Here is a 22219-nt window from a genome sequence, read left to right as displayed (position 1 = left end):
CAGGTCTCCCGAACGCCAGCAGCGGCAGCGGGGAGAGCGCGCCTTCCTCCCCGCGAGAAGCGAGTTCCCCTCGGTTTCCCCGCAAACCTATCGCCGCCTGCCTCTGAGTAAATACACGAGCACAAAAGCAACCCCGAGCGGCGTGAGACCGCGCACGGAGCAGCCTCCCGTGAGCACAGGCTGCGGCGGGGCCCCGGGAGCGCGGCCGCCGCTCGCCCCGCGCAGGGAGCGCCGCGGACGGGCCGGGAACGGGAACGGGGCCGGGAACGGGAACGGGGCGGCCAGGCTGGCTCGGCGGCCGCAGCGCTGCCCTTTTGAATGCCTCCCGCAGCTCAGAGTGCTGGCAGGGCGCTGGGAGCGCCAGTGAATGTAGCCCCGCAGAGCCAATGAGCTGGGACCGGATGCGATATATCCTCTGGGACAACAACTGCTCTGTTCCTCCTCAGATCCACATGACGCCATTTACTGCTGCTTTTGCAGAGAGATCACCCTACCTCCTCCGGAAAGAAAAAGAGAGAGAGGGAGAGAGCGAGCGAGCAGAAAAACGCCGAGCCCCTACAGCTCAGATCTCAAATCTTCCTCCTCCTCCTCCTCCACCTCCTCCAAACACACAACAACAACCACCACCACAAATCCGCTGCGCTCCCAAAACACCCCCCCGATTGCAAACCACAGAACTGCCTGCAACACACACACGCTCGCAGAGGGAGCGAGAAAGCTAAGAGGGAGAGAGGGGAGAGGAGCCTGCAGCCAGCAGCTTCTCAGCAGAACGGCTACATTGCACAAGCTGCTTTTTTGGAGGAGCTCAGTGGAAGAAAGCTCTGGGATTTTATTTTAGATCCACTTTATTTTGTTTTCTTTGGCTTTTCCCTTTCCTCTTGATCAATTTGCAACAGCAACAAAAAAAGTGACTTGGTGTTGGCGATTCGGCCTCCTGTTCATTGAGGAAAAAAAAAGGAAAGTGTGTGGGTTTTAAGACTGAGTGATCTCTTTTTAGGAGCAAAGAAAACCCACCCCGATCCGGAGAGGTGTTTTGATTATTATTACACTATATACACGCACACACGTATTTATAATCTATCTGGGGAGAGGCACCAACTTTGCTCTGGACTTTTTTTTTTTTTTTTTTTTTTTTTTTCCATGGTGATCATTCTTACTCTAATTTGCAAGTTGGACTAAAGCAGAGTTTGGAAAAGAATTTTTTTTTGCTTTAGGGCTGGATTTATTTGCAAACCGCAGGAAGAAGAAAATACAAGCGAGAGAGGGGTTTGGTGCAGCGCCGCGATCACGGTGAGAGCCTTTTCCTTCTTTGCAAAACAAGCTTTTCAGTAACCTCCTCCCCCCCCACCCTTGGTTGCTCCAAGAAAACTCGTGGAAATGTTTGAGGCCGATCCCTTTTCCATTCGTACAGGTTCTCCCTCTCCCCCCCTTCCCTTCTCCTTCCTTTCTCAGAGAGGAGCTGGAGGTGGGATTTCGGAGCGGTTTCTCCGCGGGGAGGGGTGGGGGGAGCTCCGCGGGGTTTGCGGGGTGCCCCGGGGGTGCGGAAGGCTGCGCGGGGGGCGGAGGGCTGCGCGGGCGCCCCGGAATGCCCGGGGGCTGCCGGTGGAGCGGGGGGTGCGCCTGGGGAGCCGCAGCTCCGGCGTGTCCCGCTGCCGCGGGGAGCCGGGCGCGGGCGGTGCTGCCGCTCCTGCCTCGCCGGGCACGCGTGGGTTTCACGCGTGGGTTTCCGACGAGCCCCGGGGGAGGCGAAGGGAGGGCGCAGCGGCTTGGGGCTGTTTGTGCCCCGGTCCTGGGCGAGAAGGGGCAGCCCGCCTTCCAGTGCGTGATTTACGCCTGTCTGTAGTGGCGTCAGGAGATTCGTGCCATTCGGAAGTGAGTGCACGTCTGGTACAAGTATATGTGTGTGTGTCTGTATGTGTGTGTACGCTTAGATACTTCTCCTGTGATGAAATTAATTCGATCTGTAAGACGAGGAAAGTCCTTCCCTAGGTTTTTCTGAGCACAGGGCATGTGTGGAGGGAAGGAAAGCCATAATTTTTACTTTTTTTTTTTTTTTTTTTCTTGGTGGGCTCACTTTGTGACAAACCCCTTCCCCCATCAAAAAAAAAAAAAAAAAAAGGCTGCTGGTGTTTTCAGCAAGCTATTTGTGTGTCACTTTGCCCCACCCCGATGGTAAAGTCCCTTTTGCCCTAATCCATAGTCTGATCACACACTCGGCCCTTAATGGGGGTTTCAAAGCACTTTGAAAGAAGAGGAGGTGGTTGGTGTGTGTGCGGGAATGGGGGTGGGGGTGCCTTGTACAGGCTCCGGCCACTAAGCAGAAATTCACGGGCAGAGGACTTCTCCCCCGTAGGCTTCGCCCTTCCCCGGCCAGCCGTACACGGGTTTTTTCCACAGCACGCAAGAAGCCCCTCGCGTTTTAAGCCTCCCCAAACGTGCCGAACGTGAAACCCGTCCCCCTCGCTTACCCTTTTGCCAAGCCCAGCTAAGAAAAGTTAGCAGTCTTGGCACTTGAGCTCGGTGAGAGTGGACTTTGGCTCTTAGAAGTGGGGAATCGTGTTATCACACACATGCACACACAAAAAGGCAAATCTGCTTCTCTTGCTCTTGGCGGATGCAAAAGGGAGAAGTGCTCGGTCGGAGGAGGGAGAGATGTGCCCTCCCGTAAGGATTTTTAGGCAAATGTAGGTTTGCAAATAAATGTGCTGGTTCTTTGCACCCTGTCCTGTTAGCGGATCTATCCAGGGGAGAAAAAAACGGGGAGCACCCGGCTCGGCCTGATGCTCCACTGGAAATACCTCCTGGGTCCCTCCGGGCTGGGGCGGAGCGGGGCGGGCTGAAGGTCAGGCAATTTGCAGAATATGCGTAAAATAAGAGGAGCTTTTCCAGCGGCTGGCTTTGTGAAGTTGAATGGGTGCTTAGGGCAAGGCGAGAGGGGGTAATCTGCCTTTTGCCCAGCTGTCCCGGAGGTGTTGTCTGAACCGTCTGCAGGGCGCCTGGCACTTCCCGGGAGGGGAAGCTCCTTTAGCATCTCCTGGGGGAGGGCAGGGGGGAAGAGTTAAAAGGAAGCATGGGTTTGACTTTCTGATAAGGCGGCTGGTGCAGCCCCCTCCCACCTCCCGGCCGGAGGATGTCTCCTGGTTATCTCCAGGTTGTCTGCACTCTCCGGCGGGCGAGGGGCTGTCGCCTCCCACCTGCTGCGCGCCCCCCGCCCGGGATGGAGCTGGAGGCGGGGAGGGAAGCGGACACCGGAGGCTGCTTTTCCAGCTCCCACCTTGGCGTCTGAGGGGGCTCCGCCACCGATCCCGGGGTCGTCTGAAGCGCCTTCAGGTCAGGGTCAGCTCTGCTTTTGCAGTGGGTTGTCGTTTCTGGAGAGGCAGGGGCTGATCCGCAGTACTCTCTAGGCTGGCTGGGGCTGGTGGAAACCTGGACGTGGAGGAGAGATAGGGCTGCCAATTCCTCTCAAGAATGGGGAAAGCATTTTATTTTCTATTATTTTTTATCTACAGATAGTTTCAGAGGAGGTGCTTAGGCTGTTGGTTGAAACTTTTGGTATGGCAATAATTAATAATTAAAAAAAAAAAAAAAAAAAAAGAAAAAAGAAATGCAATGCTTCAAGCCAAGTCTGCTAGACTTTTTTTTTTTTTTTTTTGGGGGGGGGGTGGGGGGGCGGCGGGGGGGGAGGGAGGCAAGGAAGTAAATGAACACTGTAACATACATCCTGTCTCCAAAACCAGGATTTGGCGATATTTAAAATAAGTGATCACTCTTAAAAGCTGGAGATTCGTCTATATGTTTGGTTTTTTTTAAAGAAAAAACACTTAAAGGAGGGGAGCCAGGAGTTAAAAGGTTAAGTGTTTTTCATTGATGTTAGAATAAAGACAGTGTCTTGAGATACTCTTTGTTAAACTGTTTGGCTATATTTTATTATACTGCAGTACAGTATTATTGTTGGTAACTGATGTGTACTGAGTAACACTATGGTGCTCTTTCTAGGTATAATTGAAGACATTGTGTGGTCCTTGTAACAAGTTTGGTCCCTACTTGGGCTTTAATTGCAAAATATTGTTCTGGATTTTTGTATACGTAATTGGATTTTGGAGCCACTTTAAGATATGATAAAGGCAAAACAAATATTAACTAATTTAGAGAGCAGTACTTGAAACTTGTGCATATTTGTGAGTGGTAGTTATTTACAAGTTCTCTTTTGTGTCTTTTACTGGGTTTTCATTTAAATTCTAAAGCCTGCCTATCTACTTTGTAGTTAACGTCCTTTCAAGTAATATTCACAATCAAGTAAACTTCTTGGATGCTGGCATTATTTGATTATGTTATGCATGCCTCTATCCCACAAGCCACTTTTGATAATATTTACAATTTGAAATGTAGTCTATGGAATTTTTTACACATTAAAAAAAACCAAACAAACAAACCTAAACAACTGTGGTAGCATTGCTTTTGTAGTATTGAGCCTTAAAATAACAATCACAGTGGTGTGCACCAGTATGACACACACTAAAATACTGGAGAGAGATATTTTTACTTCTGCTGTTGAAGTTTTTGGTAGCACTAACTCATTTAATGTCTAACCTCAAACATTTTATTGCTATTTAGTGTTTTTCTTGGGACCATTGGTATTAAACTAAAATTTCCTATTTACATCATGTAAAGTTTAATGTGTAAAGAGACTAGCCTACCAAAATATTATCCAGTTTTAAACAAAATTGGAGAATTATATGTCTGTCATTAGCAGGTCACATTACACTTGCTAAATACTCTCAGGATAGTTTGTTTTTTGTTGTTGTTTTTTTTTTTTTTTAGTATAAGGTTTTCAGTAGCCTGATGTGAAAAGAAGTGTCACTTCAAGTGGCTGAAATGTAATCACTTTAAAAGCCATGGTCTAACCAGAAGATGGCCTGGGAAGCCTCAGTTAGCAGGAGTAATACCTAGGCTTTCCAGAGCTGCCAGTTAAGCTGCATGGTCCTAGGAAAGAATCCCCTTAAGCTCTCCACAGCAGTAGGCAGAACAGGCCAAGGGAAGTGCGCTCAGCTGACTGTGCTTGTCCCACATGCAGCTCCTTTTTTTAATGGCTGATGCATTACTCGGTTGTCTGCGGTGCTGTGGGGTCCTGCAGGCTGGAAAGGCTGCTGGAGAGAGCATGAGATGTGTTGCAATAGTGAATCCTCTCTTTGTTGCTCCAGGATTTCAGATGTGTTCTAAGCCTGGCGGGGTGAGCAAGCTTCCGGGCCCTGATGGAGACTCAGCACGGCAGTGGGTCGCAGCCCTTGCTGCAGGCTCGGCGTGACGGCGGGAGAGCGCACGGGGAGCCCGACCTGCGGGATGTGCTGATGCAGCAGGTGCACGTCCTGTCCCTGGACCAGATCAGAGCCATCCGAAACACGAATGAGTACACAGAGGGACCGACGGTGGCTCCGCGGCCGGGGGTCAAGTCTTCTCCTCGGGTAACAGCCCAGCCCAAAAACGACAGGCCCCATGGCTTGCCCGAGCATCGCCATTTCAGCCGCATCCAGCACACGCAAACGCACGCGTCTCCTCGAGCGCCTCTGTCCCGATCCATCAGCACGGTCAGCACAGGCTCACGGAGCAGCACGAGGACAAGTACGAGCAGTAATTCCTCAGAGCAAAGACTCCTAGGATCATCTTCTGGGCCAGGTGCTGACGGGATAGTCCGGATGCAGCCCAAGTCTGAGCTCAAGGCGAGTGAGCTGAAGCCACTGAGCAAAGAAGACTTGGGAGCACACAGCTACAGGTGTGAGGACTGTGGGAAGTGTAAGTGTAAGGAGTGCACTTATCCAAGGACCCTCCCCTCATGCTGGATCTGTGACAAGCAGTGTCTTTGCTCAGCCCAGAACGTGGTTGATTACGGGACTTGCGTTTGCTGTGTGAAGGGCCTCTTCTATCACTGCTCTAACGATGACGAGGACAACTGTGCTGACAACCCCTGCTCCTGCAGTCAGTCACATTGCTGCACTAGGTGGTCCGCCATGGGGGTAGTGTCCCTCTTTCTGCCTTGCTTGTGGTGTTACCTACCAGCCAAGGGTTGCCTTAAGTTGTGCCAGGGCTGTTACGACCGGGTGAATCGGCCTGGGTGCCGCTGTAAACACTCCAACACCGTTTGCTGCAAAGTTCCCAGCGTACCCCCCAGGAACTTTGAAAAGCCAACATAGCATCACTAGCCAGAAATACTAAAGTAACAAGGATTATTGTTTTAACGTACATATGCAACCAACTAAGCAGCTATGGTCTTGGCACTGTAGTAGAAGGGTTGGGGATGTACTTTGCTGTTTGCAGTGAAATGCTTTTCTGTGTGTGTGCCATCTTAACTGATACGCTTGTTAGAATCCAGCTAGTGGCATACAGGGGGAAAAAAAAAGGGATGCAGTACATTGTGACCCACATATTGCATAAGCTAAAGCAACACAGACACTCCTAGGCAACTCTATTGTTTGTGAATAGTACTTGCAAAATTTGTAAATTAGCAAATGACTCTCTTTTTTTTCATTGTTTTCTGCCAGAGATAATGTGCTATATTTTTGTATATACAATAATATTTTCAACTGTGAAAAGTAAGTGCTGTCATAAGACATGGCACAGTCACAAAATATTATACTAATATGTTGTACATTCGGAAGAATGTGAATCAATCAGTATGTTTTTAGATTGTATTTTGTCTTACGGAAACCTTCTATTACAAGACTTTGATTTCCCTTTGGACTTCATGTATATTGTACAGTTACAGTAAAATTCAGCCTTTATTTTCTAATTTTTTCAACATATTGTTTAGTGTAAAGAATATTTATTTGAAGTTTTATTATTTTATAAAAAGAAATATTTATTTTAAGAGGCATCTTACAAATGTCACCCCTTTTTATGAGGACGTCATAGTTGCTGCAAATAAGGGGTGAACGATGCATATGTTCACTATAAAATAGAAAATATATTAACGTTTGAAATTAAACTGGGCTACTTGTCATTTTTTCCCCCCATTTATTGTTTTGAGTTGGGAGAATTGATACTTCTAATTGCAAACTTCACAGTACTATAGTCAGAGTGAGCCTAATGTGAAACCAAAAAGAGATTTTTTAAGTGTATTCTTTTGTTCTTGTTTACTTTTTTTTTGCAGGAGTTTTGCTCCCTTCCTTTGCACAAATGTCCCATATACTGTTCCTACATCAGAGAAGGAAAATGAACATAGGAAAATGCATTAATTCATTCCAGACTAGGACTAATAGGCACTGAAAGCTTGACCTATTCTATAAGTGATGAGCTTTTGTGCTTCAAATAGGAAATAAGTAATCATTCACAAAAAATGTTAGGCTTGCATGGCTTTACTCAGCGAGAGAGAGGAGGAAAAGAAATGTAATTAATACGGTCAATGTAAAAAAGCTTGCAAGATTATTTGTTAAAGTTAAAAGAATATGCCACAGGGAATGATATATCTGAATGCAGTCCAGCCTTATGTCAAACATTTGCCTCACTTGTAAGAAGAAAGTTGCTTGATTTGTCATTTGTGGCAGTTACCTTCCACTGAGGTCAAAATCCTTTCCCTGCCAAGTTTCCCACCGGAAGCCTAGAGAATGATTTACCTTTCTTTATTAACAAACTATCATTTCCTGTTCTGAGCATGTCTCTCCAAGTTTAGAGGTCTTAATGTTCAATTTTATTTATACATTTCTTAAGCTGGCATTTAAGAATAGTTGTAAGTATTTTTAAGCTGACGCTTAAAAAAGTCTCCCAGTCTTTTCTGAACCTCCTCCAAGAAAAACAAGTTATTACTAATAAATTAAGAACTCACTAAAAGTTGAATACTAGAGCATTGAGTAAATGTTCTTTTTGCCCCTTAATTTTCATCTCAGATCTGGTATTTAGATGATTTTACATAGGTCTGTAGCACTCAAAAATCTTACACTGTGTATTTGTGCATATTGGTTATCAATCATCAAGTGAAATTAAGAAGTGCTTGTTCTCTTTCTCTTTTTTTTTTTTTTTTTTTTTTTTCTTTACCTCTCTGGTGAAAAATGTAAGCTGGTTTTCTTTCCTCTCTGAACCAGCTGGCTGGATACTTTGGTATACAAAGACAAACAGTATATATTTAGCTTTCTGAGTGGAATTTGCCAGAAAGAAGGTAGCTTATGTTACATGAGTAATTTGTCCATATTTAAGTGCATCAGTAACTGAGTAGTTTATATGTGAGATTGTGCTTGGCTGCTGATAAACAGACATTTTTTATTATTTAATTATGGGTGTTTTTAGCAATTTTGTTCTTGAAGGGGTTGATAACCATCATGGGTTTCCACTGACTGAATGTAGTTCTTGAGCTAGGCTAGGTGCTTATGCTTAAACTCCTGGGCTAGTCTTGCTGATGAAAACAAACATTAGGGGAATCTTTGACCTTTAAGCTATAAGTTGGAAACCCCAAATCCCACCAATCCCGGTAGACAGTAAATCCAGTGTTTTCACTGGATTGATAAACTTGACAAGACTGAAGGCAAGCCCCGTCTTTTCGGTGATTATGTTTCAGTTGAAGACAACTGAAAGCTGAAGGTGAAACTGGAAAACTGGGATGGCTGAGCAGCACACCAGCCAAGGAGGGTGCAACTCAAAAGTCCTACTAGCTAAAGTCCAATACTAAAATTGTGGATGTGTTTTCTTTCTGCGGTATAGTAAGTTCTCTGTCTCCCCAGTTAGGTTCTAAGGGGAAAGGAAAACCATCTTGTTGACAGTGAAATTTGAAGCTGGTTTAAACACTGAGCAATGGTTGTCACCTTCCACTTGGTTTTTAATGAGGATAAAATAGTGGATCCCCCCCACCCCAGGTAAGGCCATTACCAGGAATTGGTTAGGATGTATGACATTTGGGAAGTGTGGCCTGTTGGGCTAACTATGGCACTGGGGTCTAGGCTTCAGTTAGTATAGACTGATGTTTGTGCCCACTGGACTCTTAAAAGCTGGCTTGTGTATATTACTTAACATCCTAATATTGCCCTTTATTAGATAAGGTTTAGTATCCTAAATAAAACCAAAATCTTGCCTCAAGCAGATTAGATTGTTTTAATAAGAATTAAGAGGGCTTTTCAAGTGGATTGAGATAATGTTATTAAAGCATGCGTACTTTATCCTTTGAGATAGGAAAGTGGAGGTCCAAGTAAAGAAAATTTTCCATACAAGGGTTCTGAGGATAACCATGAAAGTCATGCTTGATATACATCATATAGGACTTTAATTTTAGACTGCTAGGAAGTCTTGAGACTTAATATTGCTGTTAACATACAGGTTCTGTAAAGTTTGTTTAAGGTATAGAAACTTGCAAGATTGGACTGACAGTTGATCCTAGTAACAATGGAAACAAATAGCATTTTTTCAAATTATTTTTCTGTATGATGTAAGCTAAAAATAAATACATCAAATTTAGAGAAATTTAGAAATTCTTTTATTAACATCCTCAAATTTTTTCCTTACTTTGCTCTTCAATAGTTTGAAACTTGACTATAATTTATTTTTTAAGATAGGGGTCATAGCAGTAAAAAAAAAGAAAAGGAAAAGAGACTTGGATTCAAGCGGAAAATAAATAGTGCTTTGGATGGAAATAAAATGTATCCCTAAAGAATTTGAGATCATATTCAGGTGAGTATTTACATTCAACAGATTTACCAAATTAGTTCCCAAAGGCCAAAAATTCTCTTAAGTGCAGAAGGGCAGTAGTTATGTGCTTGTGATGATTAACACAAAAGATTTTTTACACTTTCTTACTAAACTCCCATCATTTAAATATACAGTATTACCTGTATAGCCCTTTTCACTTTTGGTAAAATACAAAACAATTAATTTTTGTAATGAGTGAAATCTTAGATCTTTTTCTCAGGTAGCTGGAAGAGAGCAGAATGCATTTCTGTTCCACAGTGGAGCATTTAAATATTTTTAGGAATTAACAGTTGGGAAAGATTGATTTGAACAGTTTGTCTTGTCTCAGATGTTCCTAGATGGGTGCAGGTACAGCAAGTAATAATGATTTCATCTGCTGAGACTAATTTCTCAATCAGTCACTGGAGCAGAGTCCCAGAAAGAAATTGGCTGAATGTGAGATCACGCTCGATTGAGTAGTGTCTGTAAGAATAATATTGAATAGATGTCTTACTGGGTCATCTTAAATAAATCAGTTACAGACTGGGGTTGCAGGTAGGCAGCACACCAGACATGGGATTGCTGGTGGCAAAGTGTATCAAATCCTTAACAATGAAAATACTTGAGTGTTTTCTTCTTTATGCAATCTGATTTTAAACTGGATTCATACAAGTAAAAAATAATGTCTCATTGAACTCAGGACAGTTTGACTCAGAAAACATATGCATATTAAATGCAGATATGTATAGTACTTTTGACTTCAGAAATATTTCATATTTCAATCTGTAGAGACTCCTATGTGTTACTTCTCTTCATATTTCTTCTTTCTGGCCCCTATCCTTTTCCTTGACCTTTCCTAGCCATAATAAATAAAGGTTTATTGCCACTTATAGGACAAAACGGGAAAAAGGAGGATGAAACATGTTTTTCTCATTAGTATTCTGTGCCTGAAAGTTTAGGACAAGGTCAAAAAACTGATTACCTTGCTGCACACATCCTACATTTTCAGAAATTTAAAGGGTTTTCTCTATTCATGTGACACTGAATCCACCATTTCAGAAAAATGTTATCTTCATTGTTTTGGTATTACTCAAGAAGGCTTTATGTGTCTTTGTTTTAACTCGCTGGCACTGTGTTTCAGATGAAAGAGGCAGAGGTGTTACTACCATAAAAGCATGAACTGCTGCTGTTCCTCTGCCACAGGGATTGTTCAGTAGAGAGCCAATGTAGTTACCTTTGGACATGAGTAGCAATGATTTTGTTTGAAACAGGGTGGGAGTTCACTGTTTTCAACCTTGGGAGAAGGCAACAGAGTCTGTGCTAGATATCTGGAGTTTCTCTTTACGTGTGGTGTAAGAAACTTTTTTTTTTCCTCTCTGATTTAACTGTGCATGCTGATTACAGAAGCTGAGGGCTAAAATGTTCAAATTGCTAGACTAAAATGCATTGGTTCCCATTTTGGTAGAAGTTACCAATAATCAGAAGCTTTGACAATGTAGTCTGGTATTATGTAGGATTATTTATGGATATTTTAATACTTAGGGGTTTAAGTTACATTTTAAAATGGTCTTGGCAAGGGAGACAATCTGTTTCTAAAGGTAAGGAACTGTATAATCAGAGGAGCTCTGCTTTCCTGAAGACTGCTGTATGATTACCAAACCATTTGGTGTACCTGATATGTTACAAGAGGTAGCACTTGATGCCATTTAGGAGTTGCAGGCACAAGTTTCACTTGGAAAATCTAAGCCAGTACACAAGGGTGTATTAGGAAGAATCACCAATTTACAGACATAGAGAGCCCCTTGAACAAAGGGAGTTTTTTATTTTTCTTTTTTATGGTCACTTTATTTTGATCCAGAAGCAGTGGATATGAATGAGTCATACATCATGCTGTTGTTGCTATGTTTACTGATGAAAGAATGTATTAACGCTCTTATAGTGTGCCTCAAAAAACCACACCAAGATGGAAAATCTTTAAATGACCAAACTTACCACTGTCATCTTCAGAAATGAATACAAACATCAGGGCTATAGCAAGCCATGTTTCAAAATCAGCTGCACTGTAAGTAAGTTGCACTAATTGGTTATGCTAAAATTGTTACTGTAATTAGACACAGTTCCGCTTTAGGTCTCAAAATCAACTCAGACCTTTGTCAGCTTCCTCTGTAATGCAGTTTTATTAATTACTAATTTACTTAAAGTGTTGTCACTGTTCCTTGTACAATACATATAAAAGTTGGTGTATCACAAACTGTCGAACGCATGAAGTGAACAGTTTTTCTTTCCTCTCATTTCTCTTTCATAAAGCATTGCAAAGAGGAGGAAATTGTGAAATAGTTTTATTTGCTTTGGGTAATTTTATTTATGAATTTAGTTTAATTATTGTAGACAGAGTGCTAATTTGATGGACTGCTGTTTTGTGACTCCCTCCCCTCTCTCACCATGCCCCTTGCAGTTGTTCCCACGAACAATATGAAATATGTAAGTGGAGCAGTTAAGGACCAAGAGTTTACTTTGTGAACTTAACCTATGTGCAGCTGCATTAAATAGTAAAGTGAAGCAGGAGCATCAGTGCCTTCTTGCAGAACTCACCAAATGCATTGTACCTTTCCACCAGCAGATTTACTCTCTTCTACCTCTGCTGCTCTACAGATGGAGATTATGCAGTTGTTTGTCATGTATATGTTTTTATGCCTCAGTGTCTTTTCTTTTTTGGAGAGATGGTGTGTTCATTCTTTAAAACTAGTGCATGAGGATCCCATAATACTGCTATTAAAAAAACCCAAAAAAACAAACTAGCCACTTGTGAAGGTTGTCTTAACTGCCCACTGCCTACTACTCCCAATACCATTCTTGGGGAGGAAGGCTCTCCTCAGACCCCTTCATCCCAAGTGGAAGGAAAAGACTGTGTGAGTTATTCTGAAATATGTGTGATTGGGGGGAGGCATGAGCTGTGGTATAAAAGGTGAACTTTCCATCAGGGCTGTGCCTGACCTGTTCTCTCCTGCACATACACAATTGCAGTACAAAGTCTGACAGTGTTTCTGGCCATCTCTGTTCTCATAAATCAGACAGTAGATGGAAATGTTCCTGGACAATGGATTGCAATTGCCCACACTAGTGAAGCGTTAAGGCTTTGCCTGGTGTGAGTTAAGCATGTGCCAAAAGTACTCTCCCAAGCTATTCCCTACCACATTTCAGGAGCCATTCCCAAAAGTCAGCTTGCCAGCAGCTCCTTCTTTTAGAAGTTAAAGGAGTCACCCAGCATGGACGCTGTCCTTTTGGGGCCAGCTGGAACACAGTGCCCAGGAACATTCTTGGATAGATTTATTTGCAGTCCAGGAGGAAGGAGATCCCTCCCACAAATGTCATCTCAAGGGAAATTCACTCACAAAGACATTCTCATGAGTTCAAATGACACAATCTAATCCTTAAGTAGAAACTTAATTGCAGTTAAAAGGAGCAGAACAGAAGAAACCTCTTTAATTTTTTTTATCTCAAGGAGTGAGACAATTGGCAAGGTAACTTTAGAATTTTGCAAAGTTTAAGTGACTGGGGCACTTGCTCCACTGTAGTTACATAAAATTATATATTGATATTGTGTATCTAACCTGAACTAGCAATTTTTCTGTTTGGGAGATTTTTTTTGTGTGTTTGTTTGTTTGTTTGTTTGTTTTTTCAAAATTATTTCTTAAGTATGTACTGACAAATCATAAAAACAGACTTTTCCCTATATTTTCTTTCACTAAAAAGTAAGATTTAGTATGTCACAGCACTTGCTTTTTAAGAATGAATTGAGATGCTGTTTCTTATTTTTGGAAATTGCATACATCTGTGAAGAAAATAATCACAAAAGATAGTTTCCTTTCATGGTAATCATTACAACTTCATCTTTTCCCAAGATATGGAAATTGTTCTTTCTTTATTGCTTTCAGCTCTGTGCTCTCTTAGCCCCCAGGTTGCAGAGTGGGTGGCTTATGGAACCTTGCAATTGATGAGTGATTTTGCAGAATTTCATAGAGAAAAATTGGTGTGTAAAGTATTGCACTTGAGCTTAGGCTCTGAGAGGACAATCTTATTGAAATATTTCAAGTGTGTGCAGAATAGATTTCTGCATACATGCAGTCTGAGGGATGTGGCTGGAGAGAAAAGGACTGTCACAATTCACCCCTTAAGATCTCTGCTTTAGAAAAAGGAATCAATGTCAACATTTTTCTTTTTTTAAGTTAATAAATTAGGCTAAATGAAATACTAGATGAAAAGATATCTTGTTCAGTTTATTAAATGTGTCTGAGATTTTGCTGTTTACATTTCACATCGTTTTTATCCAAAGACCTCACTTCAGCTGCAAGATTGGTGGGTGAAATGCCTGGCCTCTCTGGATGCAATGACAAAATTCTCCTTGACCTCCTTGAAACATTGTATAGACAAGAGGTGAATTCCTGAATATGTACTGATTGAACATACACTTGAATGGGTATCCTGGGAAAATCCTAGCTGCCTAGGGGAATAAAAAAAGTTTATAATTGCATGGCACACACTTTTGAATCAAGGAGTAGCTATCTTAGTTTAGGATTTTTAACCTTCATTCCGATCCTACTTAACTTACTCTACTACTAAGATAATTTATTCCTACCAGTGCTGTAGGATATAGGTACTTGCTTCCTTTAGGCATCAATCTTTTGTATTTTGCTGAGAGATTCTTTTTTTGGGGTTAATTCCATTAAGGGCGCTGTAGATTCCTGTTAGGCTTTTTGCTGACAGACTTGTGCTGATAAAAGTTTGTGTGTAGACTTTCTTCCTTTATTTCAGCTTACTGTTATCAATACATTCTTGTATACTGAAACTGCAACAGTTTGAATTCAGTTTAACACAGCTCTTGTAAAAAAGTCTAGGGAGAGTATTCATTTGGTTTAGCTGAGAGCCTGGTTAATTGGAATAGGCTCATTCATACTAATAGCATCTGCACAGTGTTTTGTGACTGTTACTAAATCAGCTCTAAGCACTACCTGAAGTTACATGGTGAAAACATTCTTAAAGTAAAGTACAGTGAGCTGCTGTCAGACAGAAGTGTCTGTGTGCACTAGCATTGCTTTCATCTGAGATGCCATTAAGATGGGCAAAATATTGTTACAGTTAAATTTCTACATTGTGCATTATATCACCTGCAGATATAGATGTATAGAGAGATAGATACATAGATATATGCACACCACAATTACATCTTTCTTAGGGGGAATGAGGAATTGAATTACCATATTTCACTGTTACCAATACTTGCCTTCCAGAGTATCACCTTTTGCTATAACATTTTCCCGTGGTTTTAACTGATACTGTGAAAGATGCTCCTTTCTCCCACCCCTGAGAGAGAGCATCTGCAGAGTGGGGTGCACCCACCCTGTACTCTTATATTGAATCTCCCAGGCATGGCATGATGGTCCAGTAAACAGAGCAGCATTTTTCCACTTGGTACTTTCAGTGACAAATAAGTGATAAAAATATGAGTTTTCTTATTGCTAATCACACAAACATGGCAACTTTCAAAGCCTTTGTCAATTCCCAAAGCAGCTGACAGGCATCCCTTGTGCAGATGCACAGATATGCAGAACTACTACTATGGGAGGAGATATCACAGGATGAGTTATAAAGAGGAGGATGAGTGTACAGATGTGATGTGGTACAGAAGCCACCCATGAGCAGCAGTGGCCATGAAATAATGACTGGTGGCTTTGCTGTTGGTGGGACATTACCGAGAGATTCAGTCCCACAGTAGTACAGACACTAAGTAGACATAAAGAATTTTTATTTCTAAATTTAGGGACTTAAACCTGCAATTGTCCACATGTGATTTAGACATCTCATGTCGAGTACATGAAAGGTGTTGCTTTCTTCAATGCATTTTTTTGTTGGTTTTTGTTAGGTGTCTTTGCTTTTTCCCCTAGTGAATACATGGATGTAGGATACAGGATACAGCATGCAATGAAAAAACAAACAAACAAAACATCCTTGGTAACAATTTCAAAGCTGTACAATAAGGTTTACTAGGACAAGGAAATGCCAGAGACCAAAAAAATGTTGAAGTTGGAAGTTTTGTGCCATTTTGGTATTTACTTCCTTGGTGGGGTGGGTATGTGTCATGGTGGTAGTCATTTTTATCCACTGTTTTAGTCTTTCTTTCCTTGTCTTCAGGCCTCTTAGAGTCTGCCAGTCCTATGGTCATATAACATGCATTTGCCTTAAGGAGACAACATTGGATATGAAATATGAAAATATAACCATGTCTAAAACTATGTAACAACATTACAGTACAGTGGTTGCTGTCATTATGGGGAGTTTGTGATTTTTAGGCTTGGGTTTTTAATAATTTAACTGGGGCCCAGATTCATAAGTTGGGTAAATCAACCTGCCACTACTAATGTCAGCAATGTCCTGATGTCCTTTTCACAAGCAGAGTGTTTGGCCAGTAACTAACTACCAAAAAACCCCATGTTGCACAGCAGAATAATAACCTTAAGATTTTATCAGCTTTGTTTCTTTCTGGCTCATTGTTGAACAATAGTTTTCAGTATAACTCAAGACAGTTCAGATTTGTTATTTATAATACTTTAAGAGCTATTTTTTATTACATTCATGATGCTTGTGCAAAAGGAATACTTTCAATCCAATCACTCAACTTTAGGATCCTGGGATCACTTCAGTGTTCCCAGACTTGTGAAAAAAAAAAAAAAAAACAGAACTCCTGCAAAAGGTAGGAAACTGATCATTTCAATTTACATGCAACAGTGTTTTAAGTTTTTAAAAAAATACTTAAAGCATGCTTTGTGTGGTGGACATTTATGCTGGGTCTATTTATTATGGAGTGAATAATATTTTTCAAGAATGATTCATCTGGGTTATTTTAGAGGCTGCCTTGAATTCTGGTCATTTCTATAGATACTGCAATTCACAGTCATTAGTAAGCTGGTGGTTTGATCTAACCTCAGCTACCTGTTGCTGGCTGTGAATGGAAGAATTTATTTTTAGTGTGAAACCACAATATGAATATTTTCCACTCTGAAAGTATAAAAAACCCTTTAAGTAGAAATTTTACTCCTTCACTGTGATGTGCTGTGGCTCTGATGTCAGACATACTGGGTTCTTCTTACAGAAAATCCTTTAAAATGCCTTATTCTCTATTGAAGTTGACAAGAATTTCCTCCACTTAACCCCTTCAGTGCCCCCGGGCGCTCAGCTCACATCAAACAAAAGGGAGCTCCTCTACCTCCTAGATGGGGATAGTGGGATGTTGACAAATGCAAAATTAAAAATAAGGAGACAGAAAAACCTAGGCCCTTGGAAGGATGTTAGTGGGTAGGCTCACATAGCTGTGATCTGTGAGAGGCAGCGTCTCTGGGGGCTGTGACTTTGCAACAGCACAACCACTGTGACTGCCCTGCTGATACAGGAAATCTTCATTTTGGTGTGAGGGGGTCTTTGTTTGTTGAGCTGGGCTCATTTGGAATCATTTGGGGATGATTCTGCCATTTCTGCAAGATTCAGAATCAGAAACGGTCTGTAATTTCAGGTAATATCAGCTCTGCTTGGTAAGAGTCAATGGGTTAATTGTGCTAGAAAGCTACCTACAGCTCTTGAGCACGTGAACCTTGTAGTTATATGTGAAGTTATGAAAGCTATTACTCACTGTAACAATGGGTGGACTACTACACCCACCATGGAATACATTGGAGAAGAATTACAATCTGAGACCTATGAAAAGCCATTGGCCTACACACAAACTTCCCATTTTTTAATGTGAAACATTTGAATTACATAAGAGATTAGATGAAGAAATTACAATCAATAACCTGGTTCCTTTATACTTAATTTATAATTTTTCAAATAAGCCTAATCTAGAGTGCAGTTAAAAGCAAGAAGATAAAATGGAAAACAAGAATACAACACAGTTTAAAAACCAGGACACTTTGTAGCTCATACTCAAAGTTCATACCCAAACTGAACCCAAAGTTCAGTTCATTTCAAGGACAAGAAGTAGCTCCTGAGACTTGACTGAGAGTCTGGTTTCCACAGCATATAGGGCTTTTAGGTAACTGATAGGCTTTGGCTGCTGTTCATCACCAAGCTTTTGCTGTTTCAGTCAGAGGACTACTGACCTTCCCTGCTTAGATTGTCACCATATTTCAACAGCTTTAAAAAGATTTCAAAATAATTTGTGGACTTATTTGATGGAAGGAAATTAGTTCTTCCTTCATATTTGTGATGCCTCAGAAGTTCCCATTTTCCTCCCTTTCTTAAGAGGCCAAAAGAAAGAAGTAGTTCATAATTTAGTTCTGTCAACTCAATTAATTTATCTTAGGTGAAGAAAGCTGTTGTCTTTGTGTCTACACTTGTAAAGAAAAAAAAGTGTATGTTTTTTACCAACTGCTTGCTTACACATGATCATTAGCACAAGGTAAAATGTTCATGTGGTTACAGCTGCTGGAATTTCAGTGCATGTGGTTTGGTCATTCATGCTACCAAAAAAATGTTTACCATCTCTACCAATACAAGTCAAAAGCTACAGTCATGTTTTAGTACTGTGATTTTAACATTTGATAAGTAAAAAATGTTTGTTTAAAAAACATGAGCAACTAAGTACCATTGCCCAACCAATTTTCTCTAGAGAAGATAAGAGCTGAGATTCTGGTTAACACCTTCAAAGATGTTACTAAGCACCTTGCATTTCATATCTGTGTCTTAAAATGCAAGAGACCTTGCTTTTATAAATCCAAATATTTCTTCTCCTCCTGACCAACTGCAAGGAGTTTTTACAGGTACTCACCACTTCAGTGCCCAAGCAGGATCTGTTTGATTTTTGGTCTAGAGGCAGGAAGGACAGGCAGAACATTTCAGGAGATTCCCCTCCTGGTTGCAGAGAAAAAGAAACAGTGGGAGCCTATGTCACTGTGTGTCCTAAATGATGTGATGAGTAAACATCCTTTTGGTAAGCAAGCAGTCTTACCACAGGACTGTAAGTATTTCTGGTAATTACGTTTTTTTTTTATCTTACTTTTTAGTGTGATTGTGAAAGAGCCATCTCTGCTTTCAGATTCCTGTTTGCCCTGCACAGAATGGAATCTTGACCATGATTAAAACCTGGATTCAACTTCTCCTAATTTACAGGAACTAAACCAACAGATTTTTCAGGAGTTATACATTTGTAAGGGCTGTAATAAGCTAATATTTTGTATTCCCTTACTAGACAAACAAGAAAGAGCAGAACATCCAGTAAGGGAAGAGCCTGCTGATAGGTTAATTTAGGTACCTCAAAAGAGACTTTTGAGAAGTGGCAACCAGGCTGAGATGCATCCATAATCAGAAGCTGGTTGAGAAGATGTGTAAGGCAATCTTCAGGGACAAACAACCTTTACAATTAGACACAGTCTCATTAATACCCATAATGATAACCAGCTTCCATAGCCCAACTGCAATCTGCTTCTGGGCAGCCTCAACCTCCTTCACTTCTGTGCTTTTGGTGTTAAAAGTGAGACATGCACTTCAAGAATATCCCTGACCTGAACGTTGAACAAAAAGTAAAATGAACAGGGAGCTTGGCTGTACTGTCTACTATCCCAATACAAGAGTGGTGGACATGAGAGGGATAGGAAGGGAAGGGTCTGCAGACAGAAAATATATCCTGGGCTGTATGAACCACTCTTCTGAGGCCATAGAAAGTCCCTGTTTTCTTAAGACATTTTTGAGAAACAGAAATCCATACTAAGTCAGAACTATCTTGGGTTTTCCTGAAGTAGGTGTAGGGGAATTATAGTGATTGTGTATGTGTCAGCTGCTGTTCACCACAGCCTATCAAGGCTTAGATGGCTGCCAGCCATCTGGATTCTCCTAGAATATGTGTAGAAATTATGAAAAAGGAAAAAAAAAAAGCCTCATAGAGTGGTGCTAGACCTAAGAATTTTTTTCCAATGTGAATGGATATAGCTGACACTGGGCAAAGATGAAAATTATTCTGCTAAATATGTTGATTAAGTAATTCTCTACAGTGGCCTTAGGGAAGATTCTCTAAAATTTAGCATTTCAAGCATTTAAGACAAGACACTGCATCTGGTATCCTGCAGGAAGCCCAAGAACATAAAGACAGATGTGAACGTGAACCTTATGAATGGTTCTGCAAAGTTAGCAAGTTGGCTGGGTAATGCTAGCAAAAGTTCATGCCCAGGACATCAGCACTGGGACATCCAGAAAAAGATTAACCACTGATACCTCAGTATTTAAGGAATAATAAAGTACTTCTTCAACCCAGAAACTTCCTGCATTTAATCTAGTGTTCTAATGACTTCTAATGACCTTTCTGTTAGTTTCTAAAGCTGACTATCTCAAGTCATTCTAGCATGTTTTTCTGCAATATCCTTGAGCAAGGAATTCCACCATTGTATTCTAAATCTATCTTTTAGCTGACCAAAGAAGGTAAGATTTATTTCACCCCAAAGGCTTACAAACTGATTTTTATAGATGTACTTCAGTACCTTTATAAGGATTGAAGGTACACTGACTGATCTGTACTTTGATTTATAATTCCTTGATTGTATTGCAGAATTTTACCTGTAGTATGAGCCCTCAGGTGCAGCAGAAAGCTAATTCATCTAACTGGGCGCATATGTTTCTAGGGTCACTGCCCTACTGTTTTCTGTAGACATTTATTAGGTTGCTGATGTTTCTGTTAAGTCATGGAAAAGAAATATTACCAGATGGCTTCCCTTGTCTTTCAAGCTCCAATTCCTGCAAGAATTTTCAAGAAAGATGCAGGGTACAAAAATCATGGCAATGTCATTGTTGGAAGGCAAATGTATCAATAGCAGCTGAGCTATACCTTGGGAGTTTCTTCTAATGAGATGGGAAACATACCTCAGTATTGGGGCATAAATAACTTTAGATTTTTCTATCCATGATTGGTAAAATGTTCAAGTCCTTCTGGATCTTCTTCAGGTTTGTACCTTTTCAGTTTTTTCATCTACCACTAAGAGTGTGGTACTCTTTGAAGCCTCCTGCACTCTCTTGCAATGTATAAGGGCCTTCACTGTTTCTGTGTCAGTTATTATTATCAGGATTATTATTATCAGCAGTAGCCTTCCCTCCCACCCCCCTAAATCCAGAAAGATTAGAATTACATCCTGCTCCAGAAGGGACAGAGAGGACACCCATTATATATAATGTCAAGCATAAATCCAAAATGTACTTAGTGGCATGAAATACAGATAAGGTTAGATGCACTGGTGGAATCTGGCTGGTTAGGTCCTGTTTGTAACTCCTTTGCACAGCAGCAAGGAGGATAAACCAGTTTATCTGGTCTATTGATTTTTTGTTGCTCTGAATCCTGATACTTTGATTTTTTTGGCTCGAATTTTTATGCTGCAAAAAGGGTGAATCTGATGCTTAGGGCCATCTCCCTGGGGGTAATATATGGATCAGGTATGCAGGTTGCTGGCAGAGGATTTTCTAAGGTAAGTCTGCAAAACATGCAGCTACAGGTCTCCGTTTAGGAAGGGTTTCAAACCCACCTCTCTCATTTTACATGTTAAATGTGGCCTAGAGGAACATCCACCCACACCAAATGGAAAAGCCAAATTTCCTTCCAGTTCCAAAAACATTATAGACATCTGCCAAATGACATTTCTAATTCTTCCCGTAAAAAATGGAAAGCTAAACAGAAGCATCACCCTTCCAATAAATCCATTCCAAACTCTTCCTGATTTATTCCAGATCCTCTGCATTTTGGTGAAGCTGTTAAACAATACCTGCTTTTGTTCTCCTTATGGGGCTTACCTCAGAAAGTATTTTATATAGTTATTCCTTCAGAGACTTTTAAAAATGCTCTAGAAATCATAAAGAGGCAAAGTTTGACTTCTGATACACATGTTCAGTTCCTATTGACTTCATTGGAGAATTTCAAGATGGAATAGATGGCAGTGATGGAAATATTTATTTAGGCGTGCTAAGGAAAAGGAGTAGTTCTGAATAATTTTTAATATTTCCGTCAACTACAACAAAATTTAAGCACATTAATTTGATTTTATTTAATATAAGAAAGAGACAAATCATTAAAATATGCTTAAGAAGTCAAAGAAATTGTGAAACGAAGAAAGCCACAAAAACTCCTTGTCTGGAGGGTCTTTTTAAGAACTAGTTAATCACAACATCTCACAATAGATGTATGATCTCTAAGATGTAATTAAACATAAAGCTATAACTCATTTTTTACTGTGGTGAGATTGTTGAAAAGCATCCAAATTCATGTTACCATAAAGAAAATTGGTCTTAAGATTTTTTTCTTTTTACATTATAATGGCATTGAAAAGGCTGTTTTCAGCTGTCATTGTTGTCCATCATTTTGTTCTGGAAGGTTTTCGAAGCCTGACTACTTGGACAAGCACAAGCCCAAGGTCCTCTGGTTGTGCCCTGACCTGGTCAGACAGAGCCAAAACCTGTCCAAAATTGCACTCAGGTTGCTCAACTCTGCTGGTTACTTCAAAACACAAGTGCCATGTGAATGTCTCTATATGACTTTGGATCAGAGCTGGCTCAT

The 22219-nt window shown here is 41.0% G+C and overlaps 1 protein-coding gene across 4 annotated transcripts; it reads left to right on the top strand.

The window, feature by feature from the left end:
- The first annotated feature begins 458 nt into the window (after positions 1 to 458).
- Positions 459 to 6979, top strand: SPRY2 (sprouty RTK signaling antagonist 2). 4 transcript variants are annotated; one of them, XM_056499416.1, is made up of 2 exons: positions 459 to 1290; positions 5202 to 6979. In XM_056499416.1, exon 2 carries the CDS (start codon positions 5253 to 5255, stop codon positions 6186 to 6188), a length of 936 nt encoding a protein of 311 aa, XP_056355391.1. In that variant the 5' UTR covers positions 459 to 1290; positions 5202 to 5252; the 3' UTR covers positions 6189 to 6979. The 4 variants fall into 4 exon arrangements, with proteins under 4 accessions (XP_056355391.1, XP_056355422.1, XP_056355413.1 ...); XM_056499447.1 differs by lacking the exon at positions 459 to 1290 and adding an exon at positions 1442 to 1465; XM_056499438.1 differs by lacking the exon at positions 459 to 1290 and adding an exon at positions 1621 to 1872.
- Positions 6980 to 22219: the final 15240 nt, after the last annotated feature.

This window comes from Oenanthe melanoleuca, chromosome 1, assembly GCF_029582105.1.
Source record: "Oenanthe melanoleuca isolate GR-GAL-2019-014 chromosome 1, OMel1.0, whole genome shotgun sequence".
Lineage (NCBI taxonomy): Eukaryota > Metazoa > Chordata > Aves > Passeriformes > Muscicapidae > Oenanthe > Oenanthe melanoleuca.
This window is presented reverse-complemented; position numbering and strand designations above follow the sequence as displayed.